Genomic DNA, 27,569 nt, shown 5'->3' with positions numbered 1-27,569 from the left:
CGTCACCACGTTAAATTTAGAACACCGCCTAGAGAAGGTAGTATTCTTTGCATCAGTTCAAAGTAGAATATGGCAGAATTGATTAGCATATCTTGATTCCTGATTGGACCGGGGATATAGTACCTGGGTATATGGAGACAGCACTAAGCTATTTTCGAACTTGAATGAGGACCTACTTTGTACAGGGTAGATGGGACGAACAATAGGGAATATATATCAACTTGAACCCGTGACCGCAGGTGACACTATCTCTGGCAGTAATATTCAAGTTACTATATCATCAGAGACAAGTATGACTTGAAAATAAAATTTATAGAATATAATTATACATCTCAAAATTAGCACCAATAGCATCTTCTCACTACTAAATGATTACTACCACCCCCAATCCTTGGCAGATCGATCGGCGTGTTTGACATCCTCCGCTTACCTTGTTTCAAGGGAACGAAGCAAACCCTGCGACCGCGGGTTGGCTTATCTCCACGTGATCGGGTATCAAGTGAACTCGCCCCTCGCGACAACCCCGGCTTAGTCCAGCTCTCCGCGGTAAGACTTTCCCTATATTGCTTCTTCGTTATACTAGGGGGGTCATGAGCTCGATGGAGGCTTCTTTTACCTAGTCAATCCCCCCTCCCGCTCAATCCACAGTCATACCCCTGACTACCCACCGGTGGATCAAGTCCTCCACCTCAAATTGAAGATCTGGGACTGAACCCCAGACCTTTCCGCATTATGGGCAGTCGACCGGATTCCCCCCCGGACATCGGTCCTATGGATCTTTCCATGCGACGATCGAGTCTCCGGCGCGACTCGCTGCGCAGCAGGTATCTGATCCGCTCAGCTATTACCATGCTAGAACCCTCACTAATCAACTCATAGCGTGAGTGTGGTATCCGATGTGGAGATGGCTCGGAACGAGGTAAGTTCAAGTTATGGCCCTTAGCAATTGCTGGGATTAACTGACCCGCGATTTCGATGAAATAGGTCTTCGATGGTCCCATCTCGGAGAGCATTCCGTCGAGTGTCGTCTCTTTCATGCACCGTCGAAACCGCGCCGATTCGAACGTGAGCTTCACATATTTCCAGGACGAGGAAGATTTTGCCGAATGGTCCAACGAAGAAGCAATCGACGAAGGTAGCGACATTGAAGAATCGTCCATGCACGGCGTCGAAGAGCCCGATCTCGAGTCTCACCGAGGATCTTTCGTCTCCAAGAGATTGTCTCGGGACTCGGCTGAGCACCCGCTCCTGTCGCGTATACTGTCCGCGAGCTCATATGGCCGAGACCGACGCTCGGGTAGCAGACTCAACCAAAAAGTATATATCACATCAGAAGACTTGACGGCGGTCTTCGCGGGGTTTTCCACTAGCAAGGCTGGCTTCGCGCTCTATATCGCTCTGTGTATTTTGACCGGCGGACTTGCGTACTTGTTATTGCGCTGGCTCCCACGCTGGCGGGTCAGGATGATTGGAAAAGCTACTCCTTTGGGAAAATGCGAGTGGATTGCAATTGAAGTATGGTACCGACCCTTTCAACGGCTGGCCTCCCCTCGACTGACACACAATAGGATCAATGGAACCAATTTACCGTTCACAATATAGACAGCGAATCCTACGGACGCCCGCTATCCACGGTCTTCATGAATAACTCAGGCCTCGTTTACGATGAAGATCTGGACCCTACGATTATGTCCCTGCGCTATGTGGATTATAGATACCTCCGATTCTTTTACCATCCTATCGAAGACAAATTCTCATTGATCAATGGTTGGAAGGATCACTCTTGGACCAGTGCGAAGGCCATGCGAGGTGGCCTGGATGCGGATGAGCGTGACAGCAGAGAACAGATCTTCGGAAAGAACAACATCAATATTCAGCAGAAGAATATCCCGCAACTATTGATGGACGAGGTGAGCAGAACTCATCCCCAGAATTGGCAGGAATATTTGCTAATATCTATAGGCGTTTCATCCGTTCTATATGTTCCAGGTGGCTAGTCTACTTCTCTGGTCGATGGACGAGTACTATTATTATGCCGTCTGTATTTTCCTCATATCTGTGTTTAGTATCGCAACTACTGTTTTGGAGACGAGATCGGTAAGTTTTCAGCCCCATCGGGTTTTGATCCGCATGTTAACTGTGTCCAGACCATGAAGCGACTGAGGGAGATATCCCTTTTTGAATGTGACCTTCGCGTGTTGAGAAACGGATTTTGTGAGTTTCCTATCCGCCAGGAATTCTGACATTTGCATTTTTACTGACTCCCACAGGGCGCTCGGTGTCTTCGCAGGATCTCGTTCCCGGTGATGTGTTTGAATTTTCTGATCCATCGCTTAGCTTGGTCCCATGTGATTGCATTCTGCTCTCCGGAGACTGCATTGTGAATGAGAGCATGTTGACTGGTCTGTACACAAATCGCGAATTCTCTTCGAGCAACATACTGATACCGATATAGGCGAATCCGTTCCCGTGTCCAAGGTCCCATTCACCGACGAAGCTCTAGGCTATCTGGACCTTAGCGCCCCCTCCGTGGACCCCCATGTCGCCAAGCACTTTCTGTTCAGCGGCACTAAAATCATTAGAGCTCGTCGACCGCAGAACGTGGATGATGATGAAGCTGTTGCGTTGGCTGTTGTTGCAAGAACTGGATTTGCGACTACAAAGGGCGCACTGGTTCGCTCGATGCTTTTCCCTAAGCCAGATGGCTTCAAGTTCTACCGTGATTCTTTCCGTTACATTGCCGTTATGGGAATTGTCGCGCTGATCGGTTTCGTTGCCTCTTTCATCAACTTTGTCCGACTTGGTCTTGCCTGGCACCTTATTGTTGTCCGTGCACTCGATCTGATTACCATCGTCGTCCCGCCAGCCTTGCCGGCGACCCTTACTATTGGTACGAACTTTGCACTGTCACGGCTGAAGAAACAGAATATTTTTTGTATAAGTCCCCAGAAAGTCAATGTGGGCGGAAAGCTGGACATCGTCTGCTTCGACAAAACCGGTACCCTCACCGAAGACGGCTTGGATGTTCTGGGTGGAAGAACCGTCGGGGGTAATCACAAATTCTCCGAGCTACTTTCCGAAACAACTGCTGGTGTTTTTATCGCTTCATCATCCGCAAACTCGGAATATGATCTTGAGAAGCAGCAGAAAATGATTTACACCATGGCGACCTGTCATTCTCTCAGAGTGGTGGATGATGAACTGCTCGGTGACCCGCTTGATGTCAAAATGTTCCAGTTTACTGGTTGGTCATACGAAGAGGGTGGCAGTAACTCTTCCGAGCAGACTGGCGCCCACTTTGACACCATTAGCCCTTCCGTTGCTCGACCACCTACCACCCACGTGGGCCAAATCCAGCGACATGGGCCGAATGTACGTTTCCTCATCATATCAAGTTTGAACCTTAATTGATTTAACCCGTTGCAGATTCCCGTCGAGCTTGGAGTTCTTCGTAATTTCGAGTTTGTCTCTCATCTTCGCCGTGCAAGCGTTGTCGTCCGACAATTCGGAGACAACGGGGCGAATTTCTTTGTCAAGGGTGCCCCAGAGAGCATCAGGGATATCTGCCTACCCGAATCTCTCCCATCGGATTACGATGAACTTTTGAACCATTACACCCATAAAGGTTACCGAGTCATTGCATGCGCCACTAAATACGAGCGCAAATTGAGCTGGATGAAGGTTCAGAAGTTGTCTCGGGCTGATGTTGAGAGTGACCTGGAGTTTGTTGGATTCATTATTTTCGAGAATAAGCTGAAGCCTACAACTGCTCAAGTTATCTCGGAGCTGAACCAGGCTGGCATTCGCAATGCCATGTGCACGGGCGACAATATTCTTACTGCCATTAGTGTGGCCCGGGAGTGTAGGATGATCGGTGCGAATGAACAGTGTTTCATTCCGCATCTTCTTGAAGGTGAGGTTTTGATGAAATCCAGACATCTCGAATTATGCTAACAAAAGTTGACAGATCCTGGTCTTGGTGGCAAAACATCTGTAATCTGGGAGAGTGTTGACGATCCAGATGCTAGATTGGATCCTAAAACACTTTTGGTAGGATTCTCTTCCATTATTCTATCAGATCCGACCGCTAACTGGATACAAGCCTTTGGAAAATTCAAATGCGAACGATGTATCTGTCCCCGGAAATGGGCTGCAGCAACGCAAATACTGTCTCGCCGTGACTGGTGATGTATTCCGGTGGATGATTGATTACGGAAATGAGGATACGCTGAAGAGGGTAAGTTTGGAATCTCGCGCTCTGCGGTATCACTTGCTTATTGTCATTTCTGCCTTTAGATCCTGGTCAGCGGGAAGGTCTTCGCCCGAATGTCACCCGATGAGAAACATGAACTTGTCGAAAAGCTCCAGTCAATTGACTACTGCTGTGGTTTCTGTGGAGATGGTGCCAACGACTGTGGTGCTTTGAAGGCCGCAGATGTGGGTATCTCACTCTCGGACGCAGAAGCATCCGTTGCTGCTCCCTTTACTAGTCGGCAATTCGATATTTCTTGCGTGCCAAAGTTGATACGGTATGTGCGCTCCTTTCCAATGCTCTGAAGACTAAACTGACCATTTCAATAGCGAGGGTCGAGCTGCTCTGGTTACAAGTTTCTGTTGTTTCAAGTTCATGAGTCTTTATTCAGCCATTCAATTCTCCTCCGTCAGCTTCCTTTATACCTCTGGCTCGAATCTTGGTGATTTCCAGGTAGGTTGACAATTGGTACAAAACCATAGTAGGGGAAAACAGAGCTAACCAAATCATTACAGTTTTTGTTTATCGACCTGGCTCTTATTATGCCGATTGCGATCTTCAGTAAGTGACATTGCGCCTCGAAAATCACAATCATTGTTACTAACCTCATCCAGTGGGCTGGACTGGGCCTTATCCAACTCTTTCCCGGAAGAGACCGACCGCTGATCTCGTGTCACGGAAGGTCTTGACGCCTTTGCTCGGACAAATTTCCCTTGTGGTGTTGTCCCAGCTCATTGTCTTTGCAACTGTCCAGAGACAATCCTGGTATGTTGAATCGTCTTCATGAGTCATGGTGTGCGGATACTAACCATTGTAACTGTTAAAGGTATCTACCTCCCCAGCTAGACCTGGAGAAGAGCAACATTGTGAATTCACAAAACACATCACTGTTCCTGTTCTCTTGTTTCCAGTACATTCTCACTAGCATTGTCATGAGTGTTGGACCGCCATTCCGCCAATCAATGACGATGAATGGTAAGCAAAACCCCCCCCTCGCTGAAGGAATCCCTCGCTGACCTTTGACAGCCCCATATTTATGCACGATTATTATCGACGTTCTGATTGGCTGCTACATGCTCTTCCGCCCATCTGAGTGGGTAGCCGACGTGATGCAGTTGACCTATATGTCGGATGGATTTAGAGGGTGGCTAGTGGTTCTGGCACTCGGCATGTTCTTGGTGGCCTGGTCCGCGGAGAGTATTATCTTCCCTCGACTTGCCCGCATGCTCGGCCATGTCCGCGCACGCGTTCAGCCCGGCTTCCACAAGAAGCGCCGTCAGTACAAAGTCCTTCTGGAGGAGATGCGACTGTACAATCTCTAGAAATACATGGCAGATGCTCTGTACTGTAGTGTATCTAGATTTTAAAATAGACCTCTGTAACAAAAAACGAGAATATAGAAGGGTTTTCTTTTCGGGTTTGCGCTCTGATACAATCGCATTGTTCTTCTAAGAAATGGTATAATACATTTCAACTTCCCGGTCTCGATCCTTGCCCCGCTAATGGCGAAGGATTTCTCTCAAACGATAAAAAAAACAAGTGGTATGAAGCACTCCGTCGACCTCCGCGGTTGGCTTGGGTTCAATTGCGTCGGGGCCGTCGGTCAATTTCAGGGTCGGGCACAGAGTCTTGACGAGAGTCGTCTAGTGGTCCCAAGGGTGCTTCCAGCCCATGAGGACAGCGCCGTCCTTCTTCGCGCGGTACATCAGCTAGATGAGTGAGAGCAGGTTAGCAGAATCCTGGGTCGGAGAGGTAACGGTGAATCGTACGAAGAACCACATGCTGGCGCCCAATGCCGTGGCAGTGAATCGATACAGCGGTCGGACCGGGTGGATGTGAATGGGGTGGGAGGATTTGCCAGCCATGACTGAGTTCAATTGTGTTAGCGGATTCGTTTAAAGAGTCACCACGACTTGAATTGAGTGACACTCACTGTCTGTTGTGATGCTTCACGAGAGGCAGATGCTGTCGTCGGATTCGGGGAGGACGGCGGGTTGGAAGTTCAGAGGTTCGGCCACGTGACCGGTGACGGCACGCCGCTTTTTCGAGGTGCGGCCCTTGCCAGTCGCACGTAAATTTCGAGGGCGTCTTGGGCGTCTTCACTGCTCTCACTTTGGATCAAAAGATAATTGCGCCAGTGTTTGATTTCAATTCACTGCCAGAGTTACCAGCCACCCACCCTCAAAGCGGCCCTTGAGCGGCCTAGCCCCCAGCTCCTGATAACTACGGCATCGGCGATGCGAAATCCCGCCGCATGTACTTCTTCTTTCTTCTTCCTTTTGACCCTTGAATTTCACTTTGGTACTTTCTTTCCTACTCAATATCTCGACCTCCTCACTTGAATATCACGCGGAACCCGAGACCGAAGAATCCCTCCCGACGCAAATCGACGCTTCGCTTCACTTGCGCGTATCGCATGCCTTTGAATACCCATCGATAATACTCGCAAAGGAAAATACTTGGACGAAACTGTCAACTCCCATACCGAGTAGTGAGCTGCGATACATCACCCTCAACGTTACAGACGCCGACAGAGCCGACAAGATGGCCGCCATGTCGCTGGAGAGAAACAGCAATGGCCAGCCGCGATTCCCTGGCTGTGGAAGCATCCGTGACTTTGAATTCCTCGGCAAGCTTGGAGAAGGAACCTTTGGGTAGGTATCTGCGGTCATTTCGACTTCACACAGCTTACCGATTGTTCAGTGAGGTTTACAAGGCACGAGCCAAGAAGGACAATTCGCTCGTCGCGCTCAAGAAGATCCTCATGCACCATGAGAAGGAAGGCGTGAGTTTCATTCATCTGAAGATTCGCGTTGAAAAGCTAATTATTTCCCCCCCCTTTGCAAGTTTCCCATCACTGCGATTCGAGAGATCAAGCTTTTGAAAGCTCTCTCACACAGGAATATCCTGCAACTCAATGAAATGGCGGTTGAACGGAGCAAGGGTGAGTATCATTAGTTGCGTTATGGCTTGGTCGAAACTCTTTTAACACGCATTTCAGGCGAGGGTCGGAAAAAGCCTAGCATGTACATGGTCATGCCGTACATGGAACACGACCTTTCTGGACTTCTGGAGAACCCGGCTGTTCAGTTTACGGAGCCCCAGATCAAATGCTACCTGATGCAGCTGCTTGAGGGTCTACGATATCTGCACGCGGTATGGTTTCCCGACTTCTTCTCTGGGATATCCATCTCTAACTTCTTGTAGAACAACATCTTACACAGAGATATGAAAGGTGTGTAACTTTTCAATTCGACACCCGCAGCTTTAGCTAATCTGGCATGAATAGCTGCCAACCTACTCATTAGCAACGGGGGTATACTCCAAATAGCCGATTTTGGATTAGCTCGACCCTATGACGAGCCCCCTCCGCAACCTGGAAAGGGCGGTGGGGAGGCGAAGAGAGAATACACCGCGCTCGTCGTCACAAGATGGTACCGACCTCCAGAACTGTTGCTCTCGCTGCGGCGGTACACAACTGCCATCGACCTGTGGGGAGTTGGGTAAGCAATTCGACCCCATTCTGTATATTCCGTCACTGATGAGAATAGTTGTGTTTTCGGCGAGATGTTCAAAGGAAAGCCCATCCTCTCCGGAAGTAGCGATCTCAACCAAGCCCAGCTGATCTTCAGCATGGTGGGAACTCCCAACGATGAAAATATGCCCGGGTGGCGCGACCTACCGGGCTGCGAGGGCGTGAAGAATTTCGGCAACAAACGCGGGAACCTTGCCGAATCTTTCAAAGAGTATGTTGATAGCTTCTTCCTCACTTCTGACGCAGGTACACTTGGCTAACCGATCAGACTCAACCCCGTTGCCATCTCGCTACTCGGCGAGCTTCTCAAGCTCGACTGGAGAAAGAGAATCAATGCCATCGACGCCCTAAAACACCCTTACTTTACTACCCCCCCCTCTACCCCTACACCCCGGCGAGATCCCCACATTTGCGGACTCGCACGAACTCGATCGGAAGAAGTTCCGAGAACAACGCGCCCCAGGCCCTCCAGCACCACCCGTCGGCTCTGCCGACCCTTCTTCAAACGGAGGCTGGGCCAGCTCTGGCTCCCGATCGAATTCACAGAACCCCCGGATCCCGGGTGCGGCCCGAGGTAGGCCCAATGCACCCGGAGGAGGGCCGGGCCCACACCGAAGAGGCCCATTCCCACCATCACAGAGAACGAACGGACTCCCACCGCGCCCTCCCACGTCCTCAAATCGGCCCTACGAAGGCGGGCGCGACGACCAGCGGCGTGACCGTGACCGTGACCGTGACCGATTCAACAGCCAAGGGCAAGGAGATCGTTCCGGCGCGAGATACCCAACCAGTAATCTCGATTCATATGTACCGAGCTATGGCAACCCCGCAGATCGTCCGCGAGATGCACCCGAATATGCAAACAACCGCCGTGATTATCGCCGGGAGCCGCCGCGGAGGAGAAGTCGGAGTCCCAATTTTCGGGACTCGAGTCGGTGAGTGATGGGCCGAATGATGCAGGGCGTTATGCCTGACGATGTGTACTTCTACATGATCCTAGCCGGTCTTGGTCTTCTATGTAGCGAAAAATAATACCTGGAATTTTTAGATTCAGTTTCTTAGGCCTTCTGAAGCAAGATAGATTGCCGTGGTGAGGGTAGAATTACCCAAGGAGCTCCCTGCTTTGCCAAATTCATCGAGATAAGTCACCAGCGCGACATCTCTCATGTCGGTACGAGTATCAAACTGCCCACTCTCTGCTCCTAAAGCCTGGGTGTTTCCTCGGTTCAGACGAAACAAGTTACGGGCTCGTCTCCAGAACTCATGGGCAGAAGTTCTTGACCTCGGAAGAGATTCGCGTCGGTGCTGATTCGAGGCTATTCCCATTATCGCATTTGCAATTCTTGGTGACAGTATAAAGTGGGAAATGTTATGTGAGAAAAGAGCCCGTGCCGAAGGGATTGTTAAAGATGTAGATGTCTCCTGACTGTGACTGACGTGGTGCATCTCCTCGACGATTCGACTGTGGTGTTGTGATATCCTTGCCTCTGTATAACTGCTGATCTCCGCAACAAATGCTGCTGCAAACATGGAACAGCGGTTTCGACCGGAGCCAGATATTTCAATAAGAACATCTCTTTGGGTTCCTAGTTCAGGAACTATTATAACCCATGTCCCAGAGAAACAAGCCTCATTGTTACTGTTGGGTATTCTTCAGCGTCAGAATGATCGATAGTTAATGATTCGTGCGCAAGGTAGGTGGGTGGGGTGGAGAGGTGTCAACCCCATACGGTGCACCGTGAGGCGCGATAGCGGGGTCGATAGTAGAAATCCAGACGAATTCAACTGGAAATTGAAGTGGTTGCTAACGTAGTGGAGAAGTTCGTGATAAGCTACTAAGGTAACTACTTCTTGGCTGAAGGGCAGGCGCAGTTGACGGGGGTGGGTCACGTGTAGGTCGAAACATGGTTTACACCCAGCGAAACAATACTAGTAATTATTGTGTAGATCAGGATATATATAGTTTAGTTTATCTCCAAACTTGAAGCTGTTTGTATCTACCTAGGTAGATACCTAGGTATGTGACGGGCAGACTTCAAGTCAGTAGCTAAGACAGCGAAAGGCCGTTGACCGTGCCGTTAAACTGATGCCCAGCTCCATTGTTATTGTTTTGAGTACCAGGACCTGTGTTTACATTGGTTGTTCCTTCTCCGGAATTTCGAAACACAGAGCTTGGTATATTTTCTTCTGGTATCGACGAAGACTTCAAGGATGGAGATAAGTCCGCAATACTGCATTCGATAGTTAGTGGTCATTCTTCTCGCTCTGGGTGATAGAACTCCTTTTGCATCGAACCTTATCTGTGAGCTCCATCTCTGAAGCTCCCCAATTAGTCTTTTGAACCCAGTTGCTTGAGCTGATTCAAATTTCACCATCTCACAGTGGTTGGCATGGATACTGATTGAGTTATACCCGGGCAGAATTGCCGATTCTTTAGACACCACCTTCCCTACTTTAGGCAAAGGAAGCTCTTCAAAGAAGCAAGTCACTTCAAAGATCTGACCACTTTCTCTTAATCCCCGTATCATTTCCAGAAACTCAAGTTGGAGAGATTCGAGAAATTGATTGTCCGTTTCTAGAACAGCAAGCAATGATCTATTGCTGGACTTGACAAAACTCAAAGCTGCAGCAGGTATCTTTGCCCAACTAGCCATCCAAGACCCTCCATGAGGCGTGCCCATGAAAACAATACCCTTTGTAGATTTGAAAATGTCCTGCAGATGGAGCTCAGGATTCCTTCGAGATAGAAGAAGTGCCTTTTTGCACACCAGGCCTCCGAGGCTGTGGGCCACGAATATTATAGGCCTGGACGAGGCGTTGCAAGATGTCCTATCAGTCGTCAAGTCGTGTAGGAGATTTGTAGCATGATCGATGGCTCGGTTATTTGACAGGACGGATTTTCGTATCGCATATGCATCATACCCATACGTCAAAATCCGGGCTTTGCTGATAAAAGTCGGCAGCAGTGTTCTCGGCCAAGGTTCGTTCTGCTCATTGGGCGTCCATGTTCTCCGCCGATCTCCAGTCAGTCCGTGGATAAAGCAGATATCGAGTTCCGCTTCCGGGCAGTCGTATAAGATCTCAATCCCATCTGGGAAGGTTGATGTCAATGATGTATCGTGCGCCACTGCCGTTATGGTTTCCGGTTGGACTGGCAGCTCTGGTGAGATCTGATCATTCTGAACCGGGTCAGTTGTAAAGCGTCGATTTATCTGCCTTGTCAAAGACTTCAGTTCCTTCATTTTATAAAGTGTTAACCTGCCAAATCAATGGCGGGCTTTCGGCTCAACGAGTATGCAAAAGCGGGGGATCGCGGCGTCTTAGTAGGTGAAACTTACTCGATCAACGAGGCTTATACCTAGTCCGAGTCTGCAAACTCCTGGAGCATGCGTTTCAAAATATGCAATTGAATCACAGCGCTAAGTGGGCCTTGAGTTGGGGGCGGTATTATGTACAGTACTTGTTTTCTTTCTAGCGTCAAAATCTCACCGATTCGAACAATGCAACTCAACTCAGGGTTCTTATATCATTGTCATCAGGCTATGTCGGGCTGGAGATACAGCTGTCTTGGAGGTCATAGGATAGAATTCTGACGTTTTGGACAGAGAGAAAGAAAGTGTTTCAAATTGTTCGGTTGAATTCAAGTGGGGAGTAGTACTTTTGGCGACAGGTGTCTTAGTTTTGCCTACTCCGTAGTTGTTTTGAAAATGCTGGTAATTTTCCATCGGCGCTTAGATATTCATCAAGTGTACTACCTAGGTAAATTAATCAAATACTTGGCTAATAACCTACAAAATCCCCATGCATCCAGAACGGTGCTATATTTTGCGAAGGTACATAATTGAGCACCCAGCTACTCCTTAGCAGATTGAACTTTGTACCCGGGTAACCCTGCACCTCATACATAATACCATCCTGGTTGCTCACACCATGCCGTGCCCCAATCGCACTCAAATAAAGAACTCTCTTGGCGATGTCATACACACCCTTTCAAAAACTGAAGAGACTCATGAAAGTCCCGCCAAAAACCTCCCTCCTGTCTTCGGCAACACAGCCGCCCATATACCACTAGTCCAAGCGGTCTTCGCATCCTGCAAGAACCACGTTAAAACATGGTCCTCCCAGGATGATGAGTCTGCCGAAGATGTGAGCAGAATTTTGATACAGTGCAATAAGAAAGTGACGAGGTTGGACGAGATCTTCCAGAACGTCACCGACAGCTCTGATGCGGTGCAGCAGTATTCAAGGGTTGCGCACGGTGTCGGATTGGAGGTTCTGATGAGAGATATTCTTTCAAATACGATTGAATTAGCGAGGAGTCCGGTCTTTGCGACAGCGCCAGTGCTCAGATCACAGATTGAAGAGCTGCAAGAAGCTTTGCGAAAGGTTCATATGATACCGTCTTCGCTGCCAAAGGCCTCTCATCAATTTCATAATTCTGGGTCTGGTTCTATGAATGTGAACACTGGGGGTGGGTCCCAGAATAACAATACCGGCAAAGGGTTTCAATTCAATGGGCCTGTCAACGGGTTGAATATTGCGAGAAATGGGGAGTGATTGGGCTTGGTAGGGGTTTTTTAAGAATTCGGGTATTCTATACCCTTCCTCCAGAATACCATAACACATAACTATCACTGATCGTTCTGGTCGGTCGGGGCCGTACTCAATTCGACTCAGTGAGTAAAAGCGGCAGGGGGCGAGCACTAGAACGGAAAGAGAAGGCCAATCATTGCCAGACATCATCTGGTATGTATGTTGGATCTTTTGAGAAGCAGAATTATCATTCTGTTTACGAGACTTGATACTCTTACATGTATTTTGTCACAGCCAGAAATGATTACATAGAGTAGCGGTCTAAATCACGATTGTCAAGGCCAAAGCAAAGGGGAGACGGGGCACAATGAGATTGTTTAGTCCTCGACCGAGTGGGGGCTGAACATGTACCAATGATACTATACATCACAAATGAGGCGCTAACTGTAACACTCATGTCGGATCTAATATTAATAATCAGCAGCTCATCCCCAGTCACCAAATCTATGATACTAGTCGCACTTACCCCGAGTTTTTGAGCATTTTCGATTTCACATCACGCCATCCGAATTGCTTCATTCGCTGTGCACCTCGCATTTCTGTCCGTTCTCATTTTTGATGGCAAATCACATGAGGTAGGAAGGTAGACAGCGCGAATGATATTCTCCTCGCAATGAGCCCAGTCAGATCTCTTGACTTTGTCTTCAAGAACAATTCTGGGTCGCAGCCTACTGAATTTACCAATACTGGAGATGGCTCTCTGAACGTCAATACTGGGGATGGCGCTCAGAACAACAACAATGGTCATGGGACACAGTACAACATCTCATGTGAGGACAAATACAATAAACGCAAAAATCGTGGCAAATATTGGACGCAAACATTGACAAATTACAGTCAATCTTGCCTCTAAATCGGAACAAAAGGAAGGTAGGGTGCCTTAGAGCAGATCACGAACTGCATCTTGACCAATCCAGAGCTAACCTGTGATAGGCGTGGAAAGACTGGATCTGAGTGAGCATCACCCTGGTCGTGACTTGGCACTCTCATTCTCATCAGAGTTTCAGGAATTCTCAAGTCGCTAGCATTCGATGATATGAACAGCCGACACTCGAGTATTAAAAGACGACACAAAGGAACATGCCTATGGGTAACAAAATTGGAAGAGTACCGATCATGGGAATCAAACAATTGCGGTCTGCTATGGATCAGGGGCAAGCCTGGTGTCGGGAAATCGACTTTGATGGCCTTTCTGCTCGAGGCCCTCGGAGCTTCGCATCCAGATAATGGAACCATTTATCTGAAATTTTTCTTCCACGCCCGGGGCAAAGAATTGCAACACACGGTGATTGGGATGTTCAGAGCCTTACTTTTCCAGATCATTGACCGCGATGAAAGTATACGAAGCAAAGTTCGTGAGATCTATCGGCAGAATACCGGGCCTATGGGGAGTCTTGGGCATCAGGGAGGGGAATTGTCTCAATCGCAGCTAGAACGGGCATTCGAGGAGACGGTTCTTGCTTCGGCTTTGAAGCAACAAGTCGTCATTTTCATCGATGCGTTGGACGAGGCCGGTGCCACCTCGGCTCTAGAGCTGGCAACTTATTTCCATGAGCTCAATGAGAATGCGCAGAAGGGGAAGCTTAGGCTCAAGATTTGCATCTCGTGTCGGCACTATCCAATGCCGAGTACTCGGCCTGCTGTGGAGATTACGGTGGAAGATCATAATTATGGAGATATCACCAATTACCTGCGAGACAACCTATTTACGAGTCCGTCTATGCATGGTCTACTGTTGGCAAATAAGCTGATCGAACAGTCTGGCAATATGTTTCAATGGGTCCGCATCATCCTGCCATTTGTTCAGCAAAAGCTTGCGGAGGGAGATTCGTCTGAAGCTGTTTTCGACTGGTTGAAAGAAATACCCACCCCTCAAGAAGACATGAATGAGACATACCAATACATATTGGAACATGTTATAGCTGATTGGAATCTGGCTCAATCATTTCTGTTTTTTCAGTGGGTGTATCTAGCCGAACGACCTCTGACACTGGCAGAAATTCGGTACGCCCTGACAGCGTCTAACGCACGAGCGAAGAAATACCCCAAGGAATGCCATGGTGTCAAATATCCCCTAGAAACAGAAAACCTGAACTCAAAGATCAAAGCTCTTTCCGGAGGTCTAGCTGAAGTTGTATCGGCTGAAGACAGCAAACAGGTCATACAGGTCATTCACCAATCTGTCAACGACTTTTTGTACCAGAAGGGACTACCTTGGATGGCCGCTCGTGCCAGATCCCAACCCTTGTCGCCCAAAAATGACGAAGTCATCCTTGAATGCCAGAAATCACTTTACCAATCATGCTTGGACTATCTCACCATCGAGTCATTACAAGGACTGAACGCACGCGCGTTTGAAAAGTACACCGTGAAATTTGCGCAACAGAAGGAAGACCTTCAAGGTCGACCCTTTATCCACTATGCGGTCGTCTATCTTTTTGTTCACGCAGGGAAAGCCCAGGACTCGCGGCCCAACACGCTAGAAAATGACCTACGAGGCCTGAAACGCATCTTCGAGCTATGGCTCAATACCTATCGCACGATAGATACTTCTAGATGCCCGCCGAAGGACTCACAGCTCATACACATAGCTACAGCCGCAAACATGAGCCATGCCGTGGCCTCGCTTCTAACTTCGAATCCAGAAAGCATCGGGAAGGAGGATTCTAATGGGAACACGGTCCTTCATATAGCCTCTCAACACGGCCATGTGGAACTGGCTGCATTATTGAAACAGAGAGGATCCAACTGCCTGGCGAGGAACAAACGCGATGAGACGCCATTGGTATTGGCTTTGCAGAATGACCACTTGGAGCTCGCCCGATGGCTTATCGAAGAAATGAAGGATCTAAACACAGCCACTGAGTTTGATCTTGCGTTACAAGAGGCTTCTTACAAGAACCAGCGCGACATGATTCAGCTACTCAAAGCTGCTGGTGCCAACATCAGTTTCGAGGGAGGCAAATACGGCTCTGCCCTCCAGGCCGCTGCATCTTTAGGGAGCATTGAGGTTGTGAGGATTCTACTGAATGATGACGCCAAAGTCAACTCACGAGGAGGCAAATTTGGAACTGCGTTACAGGCGGCTGCATTTATGATGGAGACTGATGGTGTGAAGCTTTTACTACAGTTTGGTGCCGGTGTCAATCAACGAGGAGGTATATACGACACCCCTTTACAGGCGGCCGCAACGAGAGAGAACCTCGATATTGTGAAGAGCCTATTAGACGCTGGCGCGAAAGTCAATTTAAAGGGGGGCCGGTATGGGTCGGCTATCCAGGCTGCTTGCGCGTCTCAGAGCTTTGAAACAATGGAATTATTGCTGGAAGCTGGTGCCGATGTTGATTCATATGGAGATCATGATCTCAAGACTATACAAGCCTATTCAAAGGAGGATTGGCTTGATGCTGAGCTACCTAGAGAGAGGTATGATACTGCTTTGCAGTCGGCTACAGTTGCCAACAGAATTGATGTTGTGAGGCTTCTGCTACACTTTGGTGCCAATGTCAATCAACGGGGGAGTGAATACCAGACTGCTCTATATACTGCTGCAAGGTTTGGGAGAGCTGATATTGTGAAGTGCTTAATAGATGCCCAAGCCAAAGTCACACTCAAGGGGGGTGTCTATGGGACAGCCCTCCAAGCTGCCGCGGCTGGGGGATGGACTCAAATTGTGAAGATGCTGATAGACGCCGGTGCGAATGTCAATGCACATGGAGGTATTTTTGGAAGTGCCCTCTGTGCTGCTGCTTCAAAGAAGCACTATGATATCGCGAAGGCCCTCATTGAGGCTAGGGCCGAAGTTCATGATCAAGTCGGCCGCAATCCCCCCCGCTCTAGAGGCTGCTGTCAAATCCAGAAGCGCCGATATTATGCGGCTTCTATTGGATACCAATTCCAACGTTACCCTACATAAAGGGAGATATGGTCGGGCTCTGTTTGATGCACGGGAGGAGAGGTTCGAGGAGGGTGTTGAGATCCTAGAGAAGGCTGGTGTAGTAGTGGAATGGGATACATTTGAAGGTGTTCGCCTGGAGGATCTTAGGAGTAGATATAACTTGAACGTTGATATTACCCAGCACTCAACATACGGTGACTAATGTTTACACCCCATTTGTGGAATAGAATATCTTATATCTTAGCCTACCACCGTGCTAGTAACACAAGTGTATTGCCTTTGATCTTATCCAATGGCGTCACAATGCTCCTCGCTATTCGTGAAATGACTTGAGATATGTAAAATAAAGTAAGTAAAGAGCCGCTTGAATGCTAAATATCGCAGTTATCACCGTTCATCTAGCTTACGATTATAAAAGGTATCCAAGCGAGTTTTATTTTAATTTTGCGCGGGTTGAGGAGTAGGTAACCTATCGCAGTTAGCAACACACCCCCCAAAACCCAAAAGCCAATACGTACTTGAGAAGTTCAAACATCTTATACTTCTGCAGATACTTCGTTCCCCTCCGATACGCCTTCAAAAGACGGTCAGGATTCTCAGATTTCGCAGAAGTCCCAATGATCCGGCTCATTGCAGGCGATGTTTTGAACATAGGGTCGAAGACGAGCAGATTAGCGGTGCCATTGTCGCGAATCTCGAATCCGATGATCGTCATTGAATGACCTGGTCGTATTAGTATCGGGGTCGGAGAAAGTGGATGGGTCAAGCTATAGGAAAAGCTGAGAGAAGACTTTCACTAACCTTGATGCTGGAAGTATATCGGGGGTAGATCAGTCATGAAGATCTTTTTCTCGTCTTCCAGCGAGCAATTCGAGCGGTAGTAAGATGCTACATCCTGATACAAGGCGTCGTGTGCTCGCATATCGCCCGCTTCACTCAAGCTACTCGCGCCGCATCTAAGGTAAGCACCTGATGTTAGCCCGACCCGCCGCACTCGTGGTCCATCAAACTTACGGAATACCAAGGCTCATAAAGAGTGCTTGCGCCTACCACAATATCAGCACATCCCCATTCCAAAAAAATAAAAAAATAAAAAAATAAAAAACCGCAAGAAACCAAGGTGTGTAAAATACCAACCTCAGGCGTCCCAATAAACTTCCTCGTCCCTCGAATTCCCCCCGTCTCCGTCCTGCCCGAACTATTGAACCCCAAATCCCACGCCCGCTCAATCAAATCCTGCAATTCCAAAATAGAAGGCACACCCTCTCGAAAATGCTCACACCCGGGACCCCTCGCCTTAACAATCCACGAAACAAGCATTTGAATATTGCGATACCCGCAAAACCCACCCTCACGGGGCATTTTACAGACATGCCGCACCTTGGGACTGCATAGAAAGACGCGCTGCGAGGACTGATCTTGCTCGCAGAGTTTCGCTATGACGGGGATCAAATTCTCTGTTTCGTTTTCTACGCTCGTGTGGCGGGATAATTTGCCGTCGGTCGTTATTCGGGTTTGTTTTGAAGTGCGGCCGCCTTTTTCTAACATTTTTTTCAGCCAGGTTGGCATTTTTTTTTCGTGAGCGTGCGGGCCTAGTTCGGAGCGCTGTGGTTTAAGTTGTTAGATGGCTGTTTTCTCTTGTAGGGGGATATGCCCTATAAGCCGGTATAGTTAGGTAGGTAGGTAGGTGGGTAGGTACTTACCCCGAGCCGTTTTACGCCGTTCGGGTCTGGTTTGCCGACGGGGCTGTGGCTGCGTGGTTGGGTTTGTTTTGACGTTGGGCGAGCAAAGGCTCGGTCGGGGCCTCTTTTGCTGCCTTTTTGGCTCACGGGGTAGTCTCTGTCTTCTAGGTCGGTGGGTATGTCGGGTTCGCTGGAGAGTTCTGCATTGAAGGGACTCTGGACTGCGCCGCAGTCATCTAGCGCGATGCCTTCTGCGACATGTAGGTCGAGATGAGTTGCCAGTTCGGCGGTTGTAATGGTCTCGCCACATCCGTGCGGACAGTCGATGTATTTCTCTGTAGAGTCTTCGTCTACTGGGGATGTAGACGGGGATGGGCTGGGATTTTCGAATGCGGGGGAATCATAGTGCGATGGTGAGGCACCTCCTTCTGGGTGGCAGTATTCAATGTGTTGCTCCACGAAGGTCGCATCTTGGTCTGAGAAGGGACAGAATGGACATGATGGGGTGATGTGATCGGTCATGGTGACGGTTCTGTTCTTCGGGGATGCTTGAGATTGCCCCGGGTAGGAGATGAGATGGGGTGGATTTATCCCCAAGCTAGGTGCGAGAGGAGCCTGATGTAAAATCAGAGTATAGAGTTATTTGGCGTTTTATTCGATGTATGTAAACTTCTGGGCTCTGGGTGGCTTGGTTTCTCAAAATGTCAAAATGTAGCGGTGCCTGGAGGTGGTTGCGGGTGAGACCCACAGACAGTCTCGCCTGATCTATAAGGTTGTTACTGTGCTGTTAGGACTCTAGGGCCATGTTTATCTAGTTCTCTAGTACTCTAGTACTCTAGTAATACTCTGATAAAAGCACACAAATTACCACTTGCTAAATTGAAATTAATGTCACATTCATGGTTAATCAATATCCCTTTCCCTATTTGCTCCAGTAAGACACATTATATATCGAATTTGTCATCCAGTTGATAGTTACTAGTAAGACAATTTAGACTCCGGAGCTACACTAGGGTACCCTGGGGTACTACTAGCGATTAGAGATCAAGAGAACGGGATCAAATAAATCCAAAATCATGAGAGCTAATCAGAATCTCGTTAAATGGCTCATACCTAGGTATTGTACCTAAGTAGATCGGGCATGAACCGGAGGCGGCGCGATGCCTAATGCGGTTCAGGAATGTATAGATCCATGGATGCGGAAGTGGCGAGTACAAAAGTGTACTGTGTAACTAATAGTACACACAAATCATTAATAGATATATCGAGGATAGATATGTTATGGTGTCAAATGATATAAATATAATATAAATATAAATATAAATGTTAAATGTACACAATATCAATACTATACTGCTATACTGCTACACTACGTCATGAATGGCGTGATTGGCGGGGCATCTCCGACATCGCGTTCCTGGAGGGGAAGGCGGAAAAACTCAATTGACTGACTCACCAGAAAAAATTATCGGCTTTGGGGAATTGTTCAAGGCCGCTTTGCTAGGCCCACTCCTCCGCTTTCGCTGTTCTTGCTTTTGCTCCTCTTCATCTTCGCATTTCGTGTTTGTGGTTATGGTTATGGCTTCCCTTCATCCAGATCAGCCGGCACCCGCCGCCTTGCATAGCAATTGGGTCGTCCAAAAGTTTGGTGGCACGAGTGTGGGCAAGTTCGCTTTGAACATTATCCAGCAGGTTGTCGAGTATGTTGATACCCCTCCTTGCACCGCTTCATGACGACGACTCGACCTCGACCTCACCTTGACCTCGCAAAACATCCTTACTAACCTTCGCGACTAGACCCAGTCTCATCGATAACCGTGTCGCTGTCGTCTGCTCTGCCCGAAGCAGCTCTACCAAAGCCGAAGGCACCACAAACCGGTGAGTCATGGCTCTTGTGAAGCATCTCCCAAATGGAAACACCATCCTGAATCACACATTATACGAACACCCCTCACGAGTCACCTCGCAACCACTTCCAACCACCCCCTCCACCCCCACCACCCGCAATCACCATTCTAACGTTTCCCCTCACAGGTTACTGCGGGCAGCCCGGGATGCGGAGAACTCCCGTTCACGGCAATATGAAGTCCTAGTTGAAGCCGTCCGCCTAGAGCACACGCAAGTGGCTCAGGAGCAATTAAAATCCGTCGACCTGAAAGAGCAAGTGATATCAGACATTAACAGCGACTGCTCCCGAGTCCTAAAAGTCCTCGAAGCGGCCCAAACCCTCGGCGAAATCAGCGCCCGCTGCGTCGACAAAGTGATCAGCACCGGCGAAAAACTAAGCTGCCGCCTCATGGCCGCCATCCTCCAAGACCGCGGCGTCGACTCGCAATACGTCGACCTCTCCGAAATAATCGACTTCCCCATCGGCGCCCAAGGCCTCGACCAAACATTCTACAACTCCCTCGCCGCGGCCCTGGGCAAGAAAGTCGCCGAGTGCGGCCACCGTGTCCCCGTCATCACGGGCTACTTCGGCACCATCCCGGGCGGCCTCTTGGACCAGGTTGGCCGGGGCTACACAGACCTCTGCGCCGCACTCGTCGCTGTCGGAACTCACGCCAAGGAACTCCAAGTCTGGAAAGAGGTCGACGGTATCTTCACAGCCGACCCGCGCAAGGTCCCGACAGCACGACTCTTACCTGCAATCACGCCCTCCGAAGCCGCAGAATTGACCTTCTACGGCTCAGAAGTCATCCACCCATTCACAATGGAGCAAGTAATCCGCGCCCGGATCCCAATCCGCATCAAAAACGTCATGAACCCACGCAACAAGGGCACAATCATTTTCCCCGACTCCCCCGCCGAACTGGAACGCACGCCGGGCCACGACCCGCGCCTATTCCGCACGCGGAGCCCAAGCCTGGTGCAGAAGCCCAAGCGTCCCACAGCCGTGACGATCAAGCACAAGATCCTGGTTATAAACGTGCACTCTAATAAGCGCTCTCTCTCGCACGGGTTCTTCGCGGGCATTTTTTCCGTGCTGGATAAATGGCGGTTGTCGATTGATCTTATTTCGACGAGCGAGGTGCACGTTTCGATGGCGCTGCATTCGGAGGCGCCGCTGCTGAATGGGAATGGGAGGGACGAGTATCAGGTCATTGACGATGATTTGAAGGGGGCGCTGAATGATCTGGGTAAATACGGGACTGTTGATATCATTCCGGAGATGGCGATTTTGAGCTTGGTTGGCAAGCAGATGAAGAATATGGTTGGGGTTGCGGGGCGCATGTTCACCACCCTTGGAGAGAACAATGTGAACATTGAGATGATTTCGCAAGGTGAGTTTTGATTTGGTCTGAGACTGAGACTGCGTCTTGGTGTTGGTGGATGTCGGGTATCCCTGAATTGTTAAGGCTGACTTTTTCTCCTCTTTCCCCCCTGCAGGTGCGAGTGAAATCAACATCTCCTGCGTCATCGAGGAGCGCGATGCCGACCGCGCTCTTAATATCATTCACACCAGCATGTTCACTTTCTTGGACTGATGTCCGTGGCGGTGAATAATGAGTCATTGTCATTTGAGATATCCCATGAGCCGGTACTACGTCTGGTTCTGCTTTGCTTTGCCTTTGCCTTTTGATTGCTTTGTTTTATATTTAGAGAAAAGTCGGCGTGCATCAGACACTCTGTCTCCCCTATTCTCTGCGTCTCACTTTTTTTTTTTTAAAAAAAAAAAAATCAAGTGAGTCGAGAGAGAAAGAGAAGAGAGAGACACTGAGGTCATTCAGCATCGTGTTCTTTTCTTCTTTGCGACGCATGGATGTGGCGTTTTGTGGATTTGCTGCAGATAGATTTGACGATCCCTGAAGGGGGAAGCGGGGACAGAGATAAACCTTTCTGTTGGTTTAATGGAGGATACAATATGGAGTAGGCTATACGCTGTATATTGGATATGAATGGATTATTTATTAGAAGTTTCCAATGATTGCGTTGGGTGGCTGTAAGGAAGTACTAAAGTTGCATAAAGGGAAGCAGGTACGAGTACGGAGTACGGAGTATCAATGTACGCAATGCACGCAATGCACTGCAAAGGTAGGTACCAAAGATTCTATCAGTACGGAGTACCCTAATCCTAAGAGGTATTCTGTAAATAGTCGTGTTTCTAGATCTGTGCTTTCAGCCTAGGGTACGGAATACCTAGGTACGATTAGGGTTGGCTTGGGTGTTCAGGGCACATGCACGAATAAGTCTTTGAGTGGCTACGAGTGGCTACTGGCTACGGAGTACATACTACTGACTACTGACTGACATCGGGATAGGCATGGATTGAGTCAAGGGTCCTGCAGGAAGGAGATCCTCCGTCGATCATGGCCAATGGCTGGGGAGAGCAAGGGATGATCCGACGCGACGGCTGTCTCAGAGTTACATCCGCATTCCTGACGTGTACCAATGGGGGGAGGGGGCAGGGGGGAATTAATTATTTAATTATAGAAAGAGGAAAGCCAAGAGAATGGGCTGATATATACGGAGTGTCCGAAAAGGAGGACGTTGGTACTATGTAGGAATAAGCGATGGGGAAAGTGAGGAAGCTAGGCTAGTCAAGCCGAGCGAGTCTGGACCAGATCGAAGATAACCTCGGATCCTCCTACGCTAGATCCCAGCAGGGTACGGATATGATATAATATGATCTCAGGGTGGAGCATCTACTAGCACATACTTCATACTTAATGTTGGTCTGATCCGCATGCCAAGCAAGGAGCAATCCCTTCATACATGAAGGGAACCAAGGTATTGTCAGATCGTACACTGTAATATGGTATTGTCAGTGCCAAGCCCAATACAAAGTCGCGTGACGCGTCCGCGTAGATACCATACCATACCTGTATTGTCCTCTGATCATACACACATGGCCCTCACATCTTCCCTCGATCTTCCTCTTTTCATTACCATAGTATAACTCCCCGTACTCCAGTTACTCCTACTGTAATCACCTCACTCCTCCCCCCCCCACCTCTTTCCCCCCTCTTGGACTCTCAGCCTTCTTCGCGTTCAAAGGGATCTTAAGAAACAAAAAGAGGGAAAGCACAGAAGACAAAAGGGACGCGACTTCCAGGCCTCCTTGACATCTACTTTGTGCTCTGCTGCCTTCCCTCTTCTTTCCCAACTCACCTCACTTTCCACTTGCCACTTTCCACCATCACCATCTCACTCTACTCTGCTCCCCCCTACGAAGACCTTGATAGAAAGAATTGCATCTACCTGAACAGAATTTCGGGGATTTCCCTACTTTGCAGCATCTCGCTCGTGGTGATTTCCACAAAAAGAAAACGAGTTCCCCATCTCCATCCGTCGATTCGAGTGGCCCATATTGGACCTATCACCCGGTCCTAGCGCCTTGTGGCCCAACGCTTGCAATCACGACTAGTCTACCTGCATGACGGCCTGAGGTTGCTGACTATCACCTCCGTTCTGCTCCATCATTGGCTCGACGCGAATTCTCTTCACCTTCAATCACCCGTTGGACTCGGGCGCCGCTGAACCCGCCTGTTTACGCCTTCGCCCCTCCCATCACGCCGGCAATTGTTGATTTCGACGCGTCATATGGTCCCTATTGGTGACTGCTGACGATTCCGCATCGTTCCCTACCCTTTGGATTATGGGATCGACGCGTCCAGCGCTCGGCGCGCACAATTCCCCGGCGCTGGCCTTGGCCCCATCTGCAGAGGCACCCATCAAATCGCAGCCCCGACTCCAACCCTCACCGCTACCACTGCAACCCATTGAAAACTCATTCCATCCGTCTGGCCCGCACAGGCCATCGCCGACAAAAGGCTTTCCTGTCCACGGCGCGCATCCGGGACGCAAACTCGGTTTTGTTCCCATCTCCGCTCCCGCTCCTCCCATGTTCACCACCGACTCCCCGGCCAAGAAACCGCCTTTCCCCATATACGCCCAGTCTTCGATGCCGCAGTCGGCTCTCTTCACGACCTTTTCCAGTGTTAACCCCGAATCAAAGGAGAACGTACGCCCGGAAGATTCCCTCAATGGCAGTTTTGCCGACTTCCCTGAACCGTCCTATGAATCGAAGCTTCCTATGAAGCGCACACTGATGGATGCTGCCCCGCTCAAGGAGCGCTCCGTCAAGAAGCAAAAGCGCGAAGACGCGCCGATAAATCACCTCCCCGAACCTCATGAGATGCCGCCTATCGAGGACGACGGCACGAAGCCGCCGTACAGTTACGCTACTCTGATCGGCATGTCGATTCTGCGCGCACCCAACCGCCGGTTAACTCTGGCCCAGATCTATAAATGGATCTCGGATACGTTTTCTTATTACAAGCACAGCGATCCAGGTTGGCAAAACAGCATTCGTCACAATCTCAGTTTGAACAAGGCTTTCATCAAACAAGAACGACCAAAGGATGATCCGGGCAAGGGCAACTACTGGGTCATTGAGCCAGGGATGGAATTGCAGTTCTTGAAGGACAAGCAAGTTCGTCGTGCCACGATGTCTAGTCTACCCCTCCCCGCAGTACCACAGAGAGATCTCGCCCCTCAACCCCAGAGTGCAAGTACGACGACATGGATGGTACCACCACCACCCGCGCGACCACTTCCACCACCTCCAAAGGCCTCGCGCAACGACGATCTCTCGTCTGATGCCACCTTGCCTGCGTCCGATCCTGCCTTGCAGGAGGACGCAAGTGACGAGGTTATTCATGCACCTCCACACCACACCGCCCCCCTGCGTTCATCCCCCCCCACAGGCCATTCGATCTTCTCCTCCCATCGCTCCTCCCAGATTCTCTCGTCAAGGCACCCCTCCCACACCTACTCATCAAGCTGGCCCTACCCCTGCTCAACGTCCTCGCAAGCGCAAGTCCATCACCATGAATGACAGTGGCTACTTCTCCTCCCTTGAATCCTCCGCCATGCGTCCTAACAAGGCTGGCCACATCCTCACCTCTGATCTTGACATCGAGCCTCCCCGTATTAAGCGTGGTCGCGCCGAAGAGGAGATTGCCCGGATCCGCAGCTCGTCGCATGATGTTAGTCCTGGACAACCTGCTGCCCGCAAGGATGCCAGCACCATTGTTGGATCTTCGCCTCTGCGTGGAGAATATGTCAGCATGCTCCCTCCGCCATTAACGCCCATAATCAAATTCAAGAAACCGGCGAAGCCCCCACCGTCGGTCTCCCCTAATACCAACCTACGCAACCACCGGCGGAAAATTCAGCAAATGGTCAACTCCCCGATTAAGCATCTGGGTCTGGCTGAAGATGACCTCCCTTGGAGCCCGGCATTCAACCTTCATGACGAGAGCTATACTCCCCATGACCACTTCCACACCACCTTTGACGTCTTCGCCGACGCCCATACACTGCACGTTTCCCCAGCCGCCTGTGGCTCACCGGAAAAGCGCTCTGTCAAGCGCCAGCGTATCGACACTAGCAATAACGCATTGACTGATATCACCTCAGTGAATGTTAACACTCGACTCGGTGTCCCTGCCCTTGCGCGATCTAAATCTGCAGTTTTCCCGGAGTCTCCTTCGAAGCTCCCGGAGACAGGTCGACTGGGCGAAACCAGCCAAGACGACTTCTTCTCTTTCCACCTCTTCGACGAGAGCAATAACAGTCCCGATGAGGTTGATGGTGTCGATCTTCTCCAGGGCTTCCAAAAAATCGGAGGCACTACAAAGGACGATTCCCTCAAGCCAAAGTCCTTGTACTCGCGACCTCACCTCACTAGTCGCAGCAACACCACCTTCTTCTGAAAAAAAACTCATTCCGATTGTTCTGTTTTAATAATGTTCTGTGTTGGACCCCATGGGACACCAAGACATACGCTGATACTCCCCTCCGCATTTTGACATGACTTCATCCTTTTACCCCACTGCACTGGCGCTATGCGATATTCTACTTCCCCGGCTGTTCTGTTCTTGTTTTTACTTTCCGCGATTGCCCACCATCCCGCTTTTTGTTACCCCTTTTTCCTGCGTTTGGGTTCGATGGAGTTGGAAATGGATTGTCACCAGGTTTTTGTTTCGATTGGGCGGTACACATTCTTTTTGGGAGTTTGGGAGCGTTTTTTACCAGTGCGCTCTGGGCTGAGCTGAGCTCAGCTCATCCACGCTGGTTTCTCTCCGATTTTTATCTCCCCGCCTTCGATGCTGGGCCCGGGATGGCCATCTTGGCCTGGTTACGACCTTAATGACGATGCTAAGATGTACATGAGCAAAGCGATGCTTTCATGATTTGGGATATGGGATGGGTTTTGCGATTTACTTTTATTCTTTGGCGATGGTTACTTTAGTTAGGATGGATGGCAGGATGGATGGGATGGGATAGGATACATGGAGGCGCTATTGATTATGTAGCAATTTGAATTCATATGATGATTACTGAATCTTTACCGCCAGTAGATATTTTCTTTTGCGAGTAGATCTAGGCTTCAGAGAATACGCATAGCTAGGTACTCACTTCGTACTAGTAATGGTCTATATCTATACAGCACCGTCACCCTCGCGCAAGGGCCATGTTTGACCACAGCGGACTGACTATCCTCGTTGAAGATCTACTACAATATTATCAAACTTTTAGCCCTACGAGTCGTACTACCGTACTATACGGGCATATCTGGAATCCCCACCGAAGAACTCATCCCTCGAACCAACTTGAAGTAAAGGGTATCAGATTAAACCAACGACAAAACGCAAAACGCCCATCCATGTTTCCCCCCAATCCAGCCTAGCCTACCAACGTAGTCAAGTCAAGTCAAGTCAAACTAATCACTACTAGCACAACCCCGGCACCCACAACTAACGCACTGAATTGACTGGTCCTCTTTCAACTGCGCCTTCGGAACGCGGCAGATGCATGTTGCGTTGAAATTCGTTTCCTTGGACTGTACGCAGCGGAGGCAGCAGAGCTGTAATACGTGGTTTATTAGCGAGAGTTCCTATGGGGTTGGGGTTGGGTGAAGGGTGAAGGGTAGGGGTACCTTTTCATAACCCTGCTTCTTCCACTTTGCGATTAAATTCGCGTCGGCGTAGTTATTCTTTAAGAGCCAGTCGTAGAGTTGTTTGCTTATGGCTTCTTTTTCGTAGTATAGGTCGTAGATATAGCGGGAGCCTGTCGCGGCAATTAGTATCAAATCGAATCAATATCGACATCAACCTTATGGCTTGAGTCGGAGGGGGAGAGGGGCAGAGGGGAGAGGGAGGGCTCTTCTGGACGTAACGTACGCTGATGACTGATTTGGAAGATCGGCCAGAGAACCTCGTATTTCTTTTTTCCTTCGTGGGAGGCGTTCTCCGCGTCTTTCATTTTATTGCTGAATTCTAGGAGCGTGTCCTCTAGGTCGTCGAAGCCTGCTGGTGGCGGTTTGCGATTGCGGGACGTGCGGATTGGAGGCATGGTTGCGTGGGAAAGACTGGATCGAAACTGTTCTGTTCGGGCGGAGATGATGATAGCGCACGTAAGCCTCGAGCGAAAGACGAGCTGGGAGAGAGAGAGAGAGAGAGAGAGAGAGAGAGAGCGCGAGTGAAGCGGCGGGCGGATGAGATGTCGATATCAGATCAAATCAGACAGCAAGGTAGCTTGGCTGAATGTAATATAATTTCTCGGAGATGGGGGGGCGTTCTGCCGGTTCTTACCGCCTACGAT

The 27,569-nt window shown here is 49.5% G+C and overlaps 10 protein-coding genes across 10 annotated transcripts; 6 read left to right on the top strand and 4 right to left on the bottom strand.

Annotated features, from left to right (window-relative positions):
• Positions 1-732: 732 nt before the first annotated feature.
• N7533_008626 (uncharacterized protein) lies at positions 733-5,574 on the top strand (the record flags this gene model as incomplete). The annotated part of the gene is made up of 17 exons (XM_057105276.1): positions 733-824; positions 880-919; positions 985-1,515; positions 1,569-1,910; positions 1,963-2,097; positions 2,148-2,214; positions 2,271-2,402; positions 2,456-3,372; positions 3,427-3,913; positions 3,968-4,050; positions 4,103-4,237; positions 4,297-4,529; positions 4,582-4,705; positions 4,768-4,813; positions 4,867-5,017; positions 5,079-5,227; positions 5,279-5,574. 17 exons carry the CDS (start codon positions 733-735, stop codon positions 5,572-5,574), a joined length of 3,960 nt encoding a protein of 1,319 aa, XP_056956725.1.
• Positions 5,575-5,895: 321 nt separating this feature from the next.
• Positions 5,896-6,117, bottom strand: N7533_008625 (uncharacterized protein; the record flags this gene model as incomplete). Its single annotated transcript, XM_057105275.1, has 2 exons — positions 5,896-5,961; positions 6,022-6,117. 2 exons carry the CDS (start codon positions 6,115-6,117, stop codon positions 5,896-5,898), a joined length of 162 nt encoding a protein of 53 aa, XP_056956724.1.
• A 679-nt stretch (positions 6,118-6,796) lies between these two features.
• On the top strand, positions 6,797-8,730 carry N7533_008624 (CDC2/CDK family serine/threonine-protein kinase; the record flags this gene model as incomplete). Its single annotated transcript, XM_057105274.1, has 9 exons — positions 6,797-6,906; positions 6,956-7,037; positions 7,100-7,196; positions 7,254-7,408; positions 7,460-7,487; positions 7,542-7,755; positions 7,804-7,998; positions 8,056-8,361; positions 8,427-8,730. The coding sequence occupies 9 exons, from the start codon at positions 6,797-6,799 to the stop codon at positions 8,728-8,730; spliced, it is 1,491 nt and encodes a 496-aa protein (XP_056956723.1).
• A 1,104-nt stretch (positions 8,731-9,834) lies between these two features.
• On the bottom strand, positions 9,835-11,029 carry N7533_008623 (alpha/beta-hydrolase; the record flags this gene model as incomplete). The annotated part of the gene is made up of 2 exons (XM_057105273.1): positions 9,835-10,018; positions 10,083-11,029. The coding sequence occupies 2 exons, from the start codon at positions 11,027-11,029 to the stop codon at positions 9,835-9,837; spliced, it is 1,131 nt and encodes a 376-aa protein (XP_056956722.1).
• A 688-nt stretch (positions 11,030-11,717) lies between these two features.
• On the top strand, positions 11,718-12,344 carry N7533_008622 (uncharacterized protein; the record flags this gene model as incomplete). The annotated part of the gene is made up of 1 exon (XM_057105272.1): positions 11,718-12,344. The coding sequence occupies one exon, from the start codon at positions 11,718-11,720 to the stop codon at positions 12,342-12,344; it is 627 nt and encodes a 208-aa protein (XP_056956721.1).
• Positions 12,345-12,993: 649 nt separating this feature from the next.
• N7533_008621 (uncharacterized protein) lies at positions 12,994-16,296 on the top strand (the record flags this gene model as incomplete). Its single annotated transcript, XM_057105271.1, has 4 exons — positions 12,994-13,150; positions 13,218-13,250; positions 13,314-13,334; positions 13,388-16,296. The coding sequence occupies 4 exons, from the start codon at positions 12,994-12,996 to the stop codon at positions 16,294-16,296; spliced, it is 3,120 nt and encodes a 1,039-aa protein (XP_056956720.1).
• Positions 16,297-16,716: 420 nt separating this feature from the next.
• Positions 16,717-18,482, bottom strand: N7533_008620 (C78 family peptidase; the record flags this gene model as incomplete). Its single annotated transcript, XM_057105270.1, has 6 exons — positions 16,717-16,747; positions 16,797-17,001; positions 17,080-17,234; positions 17,293-17,324; positions 17,416-17,883; positions 17,982-18,482. The coding sequence occupies 6 exons, from the start codon at positions 18,480-18,482 to the stop codon at positions 16,717-16,719; spliced, it is 1,392 nt and encodes a 463-aa protein (XP_056956719.1).
• A 1,050-nt stretch (positions 18,483-19,532) lies between these two features.
• On the top strand, positions 19,533-21,445 carry N7533_008619 (aspartate kinase; the record flags this gene model as incomplete). Its single annotated transcript, XM_057105269.1, has 4 exons — positions 19,533-19,660; positions 19,758-19,838; positions 19,995-21,241; positions 21,348-21,445. 4 exons carry the CDS (start codon positions 19,533-19,535, stop codon positions 21,443-21,445), a joined length of 1,554 nt encoding a protein of 517 aa, XP_056956718.1.
• Positions 21,446-23,556: 2,111 nt separating this feature from the next.
• On the top strand, positions 23,557-25,678 carry N7533_008618 (forkhead box transcription factor; the record flags this gene model as incomplete). Its single annotated transcript, XM_057105268.1, has 2 exons — positions 23,557-24,612; positions 24,668-25,678. The coding sequence occupies 2 exons, from the start codon at positions 23,557-23,559 to the stop codon at positions 25,676-25,678; spliced, it is 2,067 nt and encodes a 688-aa protein (XP_056956717.1).
• A 920-nt stretch (positions 25,679-26,598) lies between these two features.
• N7533_008617 (BUD31 family protein) lies at positions 26,599-27,320 on the bottom strand (the record flags this gene model as incomplete). The annotated part of the gene is made up of 4 exons (XM_057105267.1): positions 26,599-26,656; positions 26,732-26,832; positions 26,905-27,035; positions 27,149-27,320. 4 exons carry the CDS (start codon positions 27,318-27,320, stop codon positions 26,599-26,601), a joined length of 462 nt encoding a protein of 153 aa, XP_056956716.1.
• Positions 27,321-27,569: the final 249 nt, after the last annotated feature.

The sequence above is a fragment of the Penicillium manginii genome, assembly GCF_028828005.1.
Source record: "Penicillium manginii strain IBT 31320 chromosome Unknown utg000006l:1.0-4164085.0:1.0-4166146.0, whole genome shotgun sequence".
In the NCBI taxonomy this organism is placed as follows: Eukaryota; Fungi; Ascomycota; class Eurotiomycetes; order Eurotiales; family Aspergillaceae; genus Penicillium; species Penicillium manginii.
Note: the sequence above shows the minus strand (reverse complement) of the source record. Positions and strands in the feature narration are given on the sequence as shown.